A 10,720-nucleotide genomic window follows, 5' to 3' on the forward strand; every position below is an offset into this window, starting at 1 on the left:
ACTTCTAGCCAAGAGCTATGTATGTCGCTCTGCCACGTCTCCCAAACAGTACCAGTGAAATGCCCACACTTTGTTCTTTATAAGCTCCTGGATCGTAAGTCCCTTTTCTCCCATGGAGCTCTTGTATCGTTTCTCTGTGCTCGTGTTCGTAGCAGCTAACTGTCCACCTTGTTGCCTTGTCCCCGTGCCTGGTGCTCCTCTGCTTCTCCTGAATAGGTCCCTGAGGGTCTGTGTGCCAGCTCACCCACGCTCACCAGCCCTATGGAGTATCCATCTCCCGTAAACTCGCTGCACACCCCACCTCTCCATCGGCACAATGTCTTCAAGCGCCACAGCATGCGGGTAAGACGACTCTGCATGCTGGGTCCCGGCCAGGACAAGGAAGCTGCTGGAGGGAGGTGCCTGGGATACTGGGAACCCTGCATCCTCAGGCTCAGGAGATGCCCTCCCTGCACCAGTCAGCCACAGAGGGGCTCTGTGCCTCCTGCACCTCTACAAGCAGCAGAGTTTGAGGGCCAAGCCAGGCACTGCCCTTGAGACTCCAGCTGGACCCAGACCTGCCCCATCCCTACTCTGATGCTGTGGCAAAGATGTAAAACCACCCCCTTCCCTCAGCCCTGGTGATAGTGTGAAAGCTCATGAGCAGAGGGCAAGGAAGCCTGATGGTGCCAGAAAGTAAAAGATTCTAGAGGTCTTGCTCCGCTCTGCCCTTCCTCCTGCCTGATTGTTGTGACTGTTCAATTTCTCCTCGGTCAAAGAAAAGTCTGCCTTGTGGTTGCCAGTCCTGCTGCTTTGCAAAAGTTGCTGCTATATGAGAACAAACTTGGGGACTAGCATAGGGCTAAGCCACACCCTCCCCAGTCACCTCTTTGTTGTCAACTACCAATGAAGCCTTGAGTATTTCATTGTCGGTCACTCAGTCAGTCACTCATGTCTAACTCTTTGCAACCACGTGGACTGTAGCCCTCCAGGCTCCTCTGTCCATGGGATTCTCCAGGCAAGAATACTGGAGTGACTTTCCATTTCCTCCTCCAGAGGATCTTCCTGACCCAGGGATTGAACCTGAGTCTCCTGCATTGACAGGTGGATTTTTACCACTGCACACCTGGGAACTAGCTTCTAATTGTCAGATCTCCTTTAAAAAAAAAAAAAAGTGCACCTTTGCTTGTCCACTCGTTACTTGTCACCATCCATCTTCTCCTCCTTCAAAACAAATGGGCCCCATGGTCAGTTGCCATGAGCATTTGATATATTTTATTGAACTGAGTCTTGATATGTGATATAACAGACTAAACCCCTTATTACTTTAGCTCTAACTCTGTAACCATGCATCATATTTCAGACTCGGGTATATAGGACTCTAAAAATTGGGGGAGACTACATTTCTATTACAATAGATTTACAAAAATGTAGGAAAGTATGTTGAGATATCCTTGCTGTTTTTCTTAATTTAGTAAAACTTTGAAATGATTAAGATAACTTAGAATTCAAGGCAGTGAGAGCTTAGTGGAATAAGTTTTCCCTTGACCTAGCTCATTTTTCTTTTTTACATTAGTTTTACCCAGACACGACTGAGCGACTGAACTGAACTGAACTGAACTGAACCAATTTATGTCTTAGCATATACTCAACAATAATAAAACTGCATCTGTAAGCATGCACTATCTTTTAGGCAGTGCTCAACTTCTCTCTCCTGCCCTTAACTCTTTATTCATAATTAATTGGGTTTTAGTGAGTTTGGCTTTAAAATGTGCCCTTTCAGAAAGAAGGTGTTTTGCACATTTGAGGGTTGGCACTGCCTTTGTCTAACCCCTGATTCACCATAAGGACTTTGTTCCCTTCCATAAAGACAAACTGTGCAGCAGGAAAAATGGCCTTTTGTGTCAGGGGTTTAGATGTACTTGCCATAGGAAAGCCTACCTAAAAGAACATAATAAGCATTTCTTAAAATAAGCAAAAAAGAAAAAAGTTAAAAATATAAACTCCATTTTATGGTATGCATCAAAAACACCAAGAAAGCCTCTTCCAGGTAGAATGCTGACAAGGTATAATAGACTCCCTGCAAAGCATTTGAAAGCATTTAACAAAAATCAGAGATGGTTTTCCCACAAAAACAACTTTTCTAGTGACTAACTCTACTGCCTGACTCATCTGAGAATCTGTGGGATTCGATTCCAGAGTCAGGATGGCAGCAGTCTCCCTCTTGAAGACCTCACAATTGAGGTTTAAAATAACAGTTCAGTAAACAGCACCTTTTTTTTTAAGGGACACTTTGCCAGGTGCTGTCCTAGGTGCTGAAGGGAGAATTGCCTTCAGTGAACTTAACATCGGAGGAAGGAACAGGGCAGATGGTTGCCTGTAATGTAAATCAGAGAGCTGTGAGTAGCACACAGAGGTACAGCCAAAGTGCAGCAGAAGTTCAGAGAGTAAAACAACTCTTTCCAGCTTCTTTTTTTTTTTTTTTTTTTTTGCAGTTGGGCCTCAATGGATGGGAAAAATTAGAAGGATCCCAGGGGATGAGGAAGGCAGAAGCATGAGTTGGGGCCCAGATTGAATGATGGGAAAACTTAGGATGAGTGCAGGAGCTGTTTAGTTACAATAGAAATAGGCCTGGCAGGATGAAGAGTCAATTCCTGGAAGGGGTCACAGCTTATCAGAGTCTTTTTAAAACACCCCAAGGGTCTAATTCCTCTTAAAAATGACCAGCAGTGTAAGCATCCATTGCCTGATAAAAATTCTTGAAGTATATTTTGGACAGTAAGCCCTAAAGAGATCCAGTTTTTTTTTTTTTTAATCTCATTTGCTTCTTGAGTTTTATTAGAAAATTGGAAGACATAGGAATACATCCACCAATATATGTTAAAATATTTGGTCAGATGGTGATCAAGCCTGGGGCATACTAGACATTCGAGTGGTAGGAATCTTCTTTGGCAATTTCAAAACTACAAAGTGTTCTCCTGAGTCTGGAAACTCTTCCTGTCAGTATCTACTCTAGTCTTCCTCAGTCCATACATTTTCCTTACCTGGAGATTCCTAATGCCATATTCAGAACGTTTGACACTGAGTTCCTATTTGTCATGATTCGTCAATAGCCTGATATAGACACACCATTGTGTTTGCACGTGCTGGCATTTAACTGAGGATATTTACAGCCTTAAAATCCTTTCATTTGGGGGGCATAAGCCTTTATGAAGTAAATCTTATGTATTTTATCAATCCTATGATGATAAAATAGTCTTGTTCTGAGATTTGCTTTTATTTGTTAATTGGGATAGGTATAGTTGCTTTACAATGTTGTACAATGAAGTGAATCGGCTACAGTATACATATATCCCCTCCTTCTTGGACCTCCCCACCCCATCCTACCCTGCAGGCCATCACAGAGCACTGAACCAAGCTCCCTGTGCTGTGCAGCAGCTTCTCACTAGTTATCTGGTTTTCACATGGCAGTGCACATCCGTCAGTCCCAATCTCCCAACTCATCCCACCCTCCTCCCGCACACCATGTCCACAGGTTAGTTTAAAATAAGGTCTAACTCAGTAAGTCAACTCTGGGTGGACATTTGGTAATGTGTGGAGTCATTTTTGTTACAACAAGGGAGATGCTGTAAGCGTCTAGTGAGTGGGGTTGCTGTAAGCATCCTACAGGTTACAGGAAATCTTTCCCCAGTAAGGAATCATCTGGCCCCAATGTTAATAGTGCTAAGGCTGAGAAACCCCAGTCTGCAATTGGTTCCATAGCCTCATGAAAACAGGAAGGACACTGCGTATTTAACCATCACTGCCTTCCCAGCCCAGCATGGCCCAACCCTGTCCCTGCCACATAATAGTTGCTCAATAAACAGTCGTTGACTAGTGTAATGAACAAGGACTATTTCAGCAAGACATCTTATGAGGAGAAGTATTGTTAGAAATTGAGAGCAGTTATTGTAGCCGACAGCCTAGGAAAAACACACCACTGTCACTATTTTCAAACTGTGCTGCTTAGAGACTTTAGTGGGGATAATCTTTTTTAGAGGCTTGGCAGAGATTATGGCTTGTTAAAGTAGACTGAGGATCATTTTTAGCATTTTATGTAAGTGACTTGTATGTAAACGGGCCACTTCAAAGAAAGGGATCTGAGCAGCCTGCGGACCTCAACGTCATAGAAAGGTCACCTGCCCCCAGCAAAGGTCACCCCAGGCTTTACACAATCAAAAGAATGCTGGTAACACTCGTTATGTCCAGGAGACCCAGGTAATCTTGTGCAGCAGAAAAAAGCAAGCCAGTTTAAAGGGACTGAGCAGATATTTATATAAATGAAACCCTGGGGAAGATTGAGGGAAGAGAAATAATAGGAAAGGGAAACATGCAGGGAGAAATAACAGGGAGAACTATGAATAGGTCCAAAGCCCCACAAATGAGTTGAAATGGGGTTAGATTAATAAAACTCAGGAGAGGAACCACTTATTGCATATCCATAGATCCTTATTTCTTTAAATTTTGTGCTTCACTTTATCTCTTAGCTCATGCATCTCTTTTAACCTTTGGTGCCTTTGGTGACATAACCCAGGTTAGTTTCTTAATCAAGAGAATGATGCAGAAAGATTCTTTACCTTCTGAGCCACAGAAAGTGAAAGTGAAGTCACTCAGTCATGTCGGACTCTTTGTGACCCCATGGACTGTAGCCTACCAGGTTCCTCCATCCATGGAATTTTCCAGGCAAGAGTACTGGAATGGGTTGCCATTTCCTCTTCCAGAAGATCATCCCAACCCAGGGATCGAACCCAGGTCCCCCGCACTGCAGGCAGACACTTTACTGTCTGAGCCATCCATAACTAGGATGGGGAAGCCCAAATAACAAGTATCTTTTGATAAAAAGGCACGATCAGATGGGTGCACACTCGTGCTCCTTCTCTCAGGCTCCACCCTTCAGTGGACAGCTTTGGGGGACCACACACCACTGCTCCTTGAAGCTTCCAGACCTGCCATCTCGGTTTTAGCTAAGCACTCAAGGCCTCCCAGAGGGCTGGCTTTGCATTCCTAAGTGTAAATTCAGTGACTGCAGCCATGACACATACCAACTGAGAAAATAATATTAGGACAGTCACTTGAAAATAAAATGGTACTAACGGATCACATGACGATTTGAAACCAGTACCTGTTAAACTCTATGCCCTGCGATTCAGCATTTCACAGACACACTGCATGTGACTGGGGTTGATGGAGCCAACAGTAATAACCATCTGCATAGATGGCTGCAGATCTGAGGCCAGTGAGGCCAAGGCGTGTGGCTCCCACAAGGCTCTCCAGAGGACTGTCCTCCCTGGGTCCGGAGACTGGGCTGACTGTGTCCTCTGCTGTGCTCCCAGGAGGAGGACTTCGTCCGGCCCAGCAGCCGGGAGGAGGCCCAGCAGCTGTGGGAGGCCGAGAGGCTCAAGATGCGTCAACTCCTGGACAAGCAGCAGAAGCAGATGGTGGAAGATTACCAGTGGCTGAGGCAGGAGGAGAAAGCCCTGGTGAGGAGAAAGCCCAGCAAGGGGAGGGAGAGGACATGCCCCGACACCACTGCTGGACACCTTCTGTTTTTAAATAATTTTACTTATTTTTTTTATTTTTGGTTGTGCTGGGTCTTCGTTTCTGCACACGGGCCTTTCTCTAGTTGTGGCAAGCTACTCTACATTTGCAATGCCCAGTCTTTTCATGGCAGTGGCTTCTCTTGTTGCAGAGCACAAGCTTTTGGGAGCTTGGGCTTCAGTAGTTGCGGCTCACAGGCTCTAGAGCACAACCTCAGTAGTTGTGGTGCATGGGCTTAGTTGCTCCGCAGCATGTGGAATCCTCCAAGACCAGGGATCAAACCGGTGTCTCCTGCATTGGCAGGTGGACTCTCTACTGCTGAGCCAGCCGGGAAGCCCCTGAACGCGTTCTGATAACCGTGCTCCCCTGGGAGAGATCCATGCCATCTTGTCCCCTTTCGGCTCCCCACCTGGCTGGAGTGAACTGCTCTCCAGGCATCCTTGGAGTTTTTGGTTATAGAATCCTAAGTCCTCTGATTTATTTTCCCCCTCTGCAGGACCCCATGGTTTACATGAACGACAAGTCCCCGTTGGTGAGTCACCGGGAGAGCACTCTACCTGGAGGGAGGGCTTGTAGGGTAGTTAGTGGGACCTCCGACTCCACACCTGCCCACCTCGCCCTCTCTGCCTCTCACCACGAGAGCACCTTTTTCCATTTCACTCTGATCTTGGAGTCTCCTTGCTGAGCTCACACTTGATCTGTACTCTTAGCGCCACCCCGCTCTGGCACAAGCCGCCCCCTCCCCAAGTCACTTCCAGTCAGGGAGTCCCCAGGTTCCCCTGCCTCTATGACCTCCAAACCTCTCAGACACTCAAGGGGGACGGGAACAAGCTAAGGGGGGATGTGGATGGCCCCCAGAGCTGCACCAGTGACCTCTTCTCTTTCCTTCCTTCCAGACCCCAGAGAAGGAGGCCGGCTACAGTAAGTGAGCACCCTTCCTCTTGGCGGGAATGTCCCCGGGCGTGGCATCTTGTGTGCAGCCGCCTTCCCTGCCCCTTGCAGAGAGCAAACGGAGTGTATTTGCCATAGAAAGAAACATCTGTCCTGAGTTCAGAGTGTGCAGAGAGGCCCAGTTTGGGAGTCAATATACACCACCTCCTATCCTCCACCTCCAGCCTGTGCTCCGACTGCTGCCTCCCACCCCTCTCGCGTCATGGCTCCTGTTCCCGCCTCTCTGCTGCTGCATTTATGTGGAGGACTTGGTGATCCTTCCTGTCTCCCACCCACTCTATCGGAAGCTCTAAAGTAGCGCCATGGCATCTCTCCCAAGTGACTCTTCTCTTCCCTCGGCCCCAGGAAGGGAAGAAAGAAAGAGGGCGGGGCCAGCTGAACGGAAGCAAGAAGAGGGCGGGGCCAACTGACTTTCCCACCCACCCCTGCCCCTCCCCAGGGTCTTTCCAGGAGCCTCCCTGAAAGGCAGGGAGGGAGTGTTACCTGGCAGGATCTTTGGCCTTTCCCAATTAACAGAAACTGACTAGAGGCCTGACAGGAAATTTAAGCAAAGTTTATTGGGGCTCCTGCACTGCAGGCTGCAGGAGGAAGTGAAAACAGGCTCCCTTGCTTGCTCCCAGAGGCAGGGGCGAGTTCATTCCTTATATGGGGTGTGGATAGGAGTGGCTTAGGTGGTTTGCCCACCCCTCTGTGATGGTGCGTGCAGTGGGGCATGCAGGAGTACCCTGCTTTTGCTCCCAACACCCAGTTTTTTGCTCCTGGCTCTTCAGAAATGGTTCTTGGGTTTTATTTTGGGTTTCTTTTTTGTCTTTTTTGTATCTTTTGGTCCAGAATTTGCCCCAACTGCGGCATGCACACAGCTATTTTTAGTCCCATATCATTTCTTTGTATTGTCCTGGTGCAAACTTTGCTGCAAAGGTTCCCAGATCCCAGTCCTGCGGTGAGCCAGGCTCTTCATCACCATCCTAGGGGAATGAGGCTGATGATGATGGTGATGGTGACCATGGCAGCCACCAAAGACAATGACAAGCACTGGCCCAAGTTGCTTTAAAATGTCAGTTTAAACCCCACAGCAGTCCTTCCTATGCAATAGGTACAATGTATCATCATGCCCATTTTACAAAGGACATGAAACATACACAGGAAGGGCAAGTGACTTACACAATGTCACACAGCTAGTGATTGCTGCAGCTGCTGCTAAGTCGCTTCAGTCGTGTCTGACTCTATGCAACCCCATAGACAGCAGCCCACCAGGCTCCCCCGTCCCTGGGATTCTCCAGGCAAGAACACTGGAGTGGGTTGCCATTTCCTTCTCCAATGCATGAAATTGAAAAGTGAAAGTGAAGTCGCTCAGTCTTTTCCGCCTCTTAGCGACCCCATAGACTGTAGCCCACCAGGCTCCTCCGCCCATGGGATTTCCCAGGCAAGAGTACTGGAGTGGGATGCCATTGCCTTCTCCACAGCTAGTGATTAGCAGGGCCTAGATTTGAGCCCAGGCATCTGGCTCCTGCAGGGCCCTTCTAAGCGAACCCTCCTACTTGACAGATGAAACTTAAGGCCCGGGGCCTGTCAGTGAGCTGCCCTAGTCTCGCCCCACTCTGGGGGAAGAGTTGAAAGTGGAATCAGGGCTTCTGACTGTTGCTCCAAGCAGTCCCACACGGCCTGTGTGTCTTTGTTCATCAGAGTGGCCAGAGAACAGCATGCTTCTAGCAGTTCACTTCCTTGACCCCAGATGGACAAAGCAGACAATAGGGAAGCTTCACAAATCTACCACACCGGTGGCTGTTGCACCCAGTGGGTGAGGCTCCAGGGTCACCTGCTGCCTTCAGAGCAGGTTTCTCCCTCATGACAATCAAGGTCAGCGTCTCAGGCCCTGGTATACTGGAACACCCACTGCCATCACTCCATCTCCACCAGGACTATGGCTTTTTCTGTCTTTGAAATGGACATAGTGCCTATCCCTGCATACAGAGGATCAGGGAGACCAGAGGTGACTTTCCATTGTCCTGGGTTTCAGGTCCCATTTCCCTGGGGTCTCCTGGTAATAGTGGAGAAGGGCTGGGCTTGGTCATCAGCACCTATGAAGGGAGGGGTCAGGGTGCTGAGGACATCCCCTACTCATTGTCCCTTCCCTTTGCAGCGGAGTTCACAGCCCCCCCGCAGAAACCACCACGGCTCGGCGCACAGGTATGTGCTGGCTCTGCTGAAGCTGGTAATGGATTGGAATCAGGGCCCCACAAGACTCAAGGCCTGGACTGCAAAGACTGCAGAGGCCCACAGAAAGAATCGAGTCCTGTATCCTCATTATATAGCTGAGGCCCAGAGAAGGCAAGTGCCTTCTCAGCTAATTAAAGCCACACAGCTAATTCATTAAAAAAAAAAAAAAAAAGCAGGGGTAAAACCAGCCCCGACCCTGACCTGGAGGAAAGCTCACCTGTCCCAAGGAGCAGGAGATGTGGACCCCCATTGGCTCCCTGAACCCTCGTGTTCTGGGGTAGCTGCTGCTTTCTTCACTCTGGAGCAGCAGTTCTCAGCCTTGGAAGCCCATGAGAATCCTCTGAGAGCTTTGACAGTGCCTGGCCCCCACGCCCAGGTGATGGTTCAGTTGCTTTGCTGTCCACCAGCACTTTTTTAAGACACCCAGGCAGACTCTCACATAAGAACCATTGCCCCAGAAGCAAAAGGGAAGGAGGCCCCCCAGGACCAGGCACTATTACTTCAGAGAAACGTCTTGGTGGCTGAGTTGGCACCACTAGTGCATGCCCAGGAAAGAACAGTGTGTCCCTCTGACTCGCCACCCTCCCCTCCGGCCACCTGCTTCTCCTCCTCCTCTCCCCGCCACAGTCCATCCAGCCCACAGCCAACCTGGATCGGACCGACGACCTGGTGTACCTCAACGTCATGGAGCTGGTGCGGGCCGTGCTGGATCTCAAGAATGAGCTCTGCCAGCTGCCTCCCGAGGGCTACGTGGTGGTGGTGAAGGTGAGAGCCAGGGAGGAGCCGTGGACTGAGGGGATGGAGACCACTCAGCCCATCCCTGGAAGGACATGGGAGGGGCTGAGCTTCCCAGTCTGCCCAATTAGACACCATTAGAGCAAGGCTGTCAAAGAGAAGTTAGTTCCAGGTAGCCTCTGAAGGCAGGCACCATTCCAGGAGGGCTCTTCTCAAGGGAAACGTGGCTTTCTCAAAAAGCAAAGGGTGGGACTTCCCTGGCAGTCCAGTGGTTAAGACTTCACCTTCCAGTACAGGGAATGCAGGTTCAATCCCTGGTCGGGGAGCTAAGATTCCCACATGCCTTGGGACCAAAAAAACCAAAACATAAAACAGAAGTAATGTTGTAACAAATTCAATAAAGACTTTAAAAAAAAAGGCAAAGGGTGACAGCCACCCACCCCTCTCTCTCCCAGAATGTGGGCCTGACCCTGCGGAAGCTCATCGGCAGCGTGGATGACCTCCTGCCCTCCTTGCCGTCGTCTTCACGGACAGAGGTGAGTGTCTCGGTGTCATCCACTGTCCCTTGCCCCCTTATCCTGCTCCAGGTGTGTTTCAACAGGAGACCCAGAAGGGCCACCTGGGCAGCCCCATCTCCTCTGTGAGACTTCAGCAGGTGGCTCTGCACTGTATATCCTTGCAGGTACCACTAGGGAGCGGAGTTGGAACCCAGGGACCTCACCGGCTTTCTGGGGCAAATTTCCTAGTTTAGGTCTCAGATCGTGGCAGTGACTTCTTAATGCCTGAGGACAGGCAAAGGAGGACACACATACTCCTTTTTAGCCCCATCCTGTCCATGACTCTTTGTCTAGTCACCCTTCTTACTAAGGTCAAGGTGAGTGTGTCACAGAAATAGCAGTTAAGTTTTCTTCAATTGATCGTGTAATCTAATTTTCTTTATTTAAATGAGAAGCAACCACTGAAAACCAAAATGGGAGTGCCAGTGCTCTATCTTGAGATGGTGCCAGTGGTAGGCAGAAGAATACACCCCCATAAGATAGCTGGAAAAGACCCGGATTCTGGGAAAGATTGAAGGCAAAGGAGAAGCAGGCAGCAGAGGATGAGATGGTTAGATAGCATCAGCGACTCAATGGACATGAGTTTGAGCAAACTCTGGGAGACAGTGGAAGACAGGGGAGCCTGGCATGCTGCAGTCCATGGGGTCACAAAGAGTCAGACGTGACTTAGCAACTGAACAACCAGAAAAAGGATGTCTGGGTCC

The 10,720-nt window shown here is 49.0% G+C and overlaps 1 protein-coding gene across 5 annotated transcripts in view; it reads left to right on the forward strand.

The window, feature by feature from the left end:
- The window catches only part of PTK2B (protein tyrosine kinase 2 beta), a 138,287-nt gene that overhangs the window by 126,070 nt on the left and 1,497 nt on the right, over positions 1 to 10,720 (forward strand). For 3 of the 5 annotated variants that reach the window (NM_001102252.1, XM_059889218.1, XM_059889217.1), the window contains 7 exon segments: positions 217 to 342; positions 5,352 to 5,498; positions 6,053 to 6,088; positions 6,453 to 6,477; positions 8,648 to 8,694; positions 9,352 to 9,489; positions 9,915 to 9,995. In NM_001102252.1, coding sequence (NP_001095722.1) covers positions 217 to 342; positions 5,352 to 5,498; positions 6,053 to 6,088; positions 6,453 to 6,477; positions 8,648 to 8,694; positions 9,352 to 9,489; positions 9,915 to 9,995 — 600 coding nt within the window. 5 annotated transcript variants of the gene reach the window in all.

This window comes from Bos taurus, chromosome 8 (genome assembly GCF_002263795.3).
Source record: "Bos taurus isolate L1 Dominette 01449 registration number 42190680 breed Hereford chromosome 8, ARS-UCD2.0, whole genome shotgun sequence".
NCBI classification, from domain to species: Eukaryota; Metazoa; Chordata; class Mammalia; order Artiodactyla; family Bovidae; genus Bos; species Bos taurus.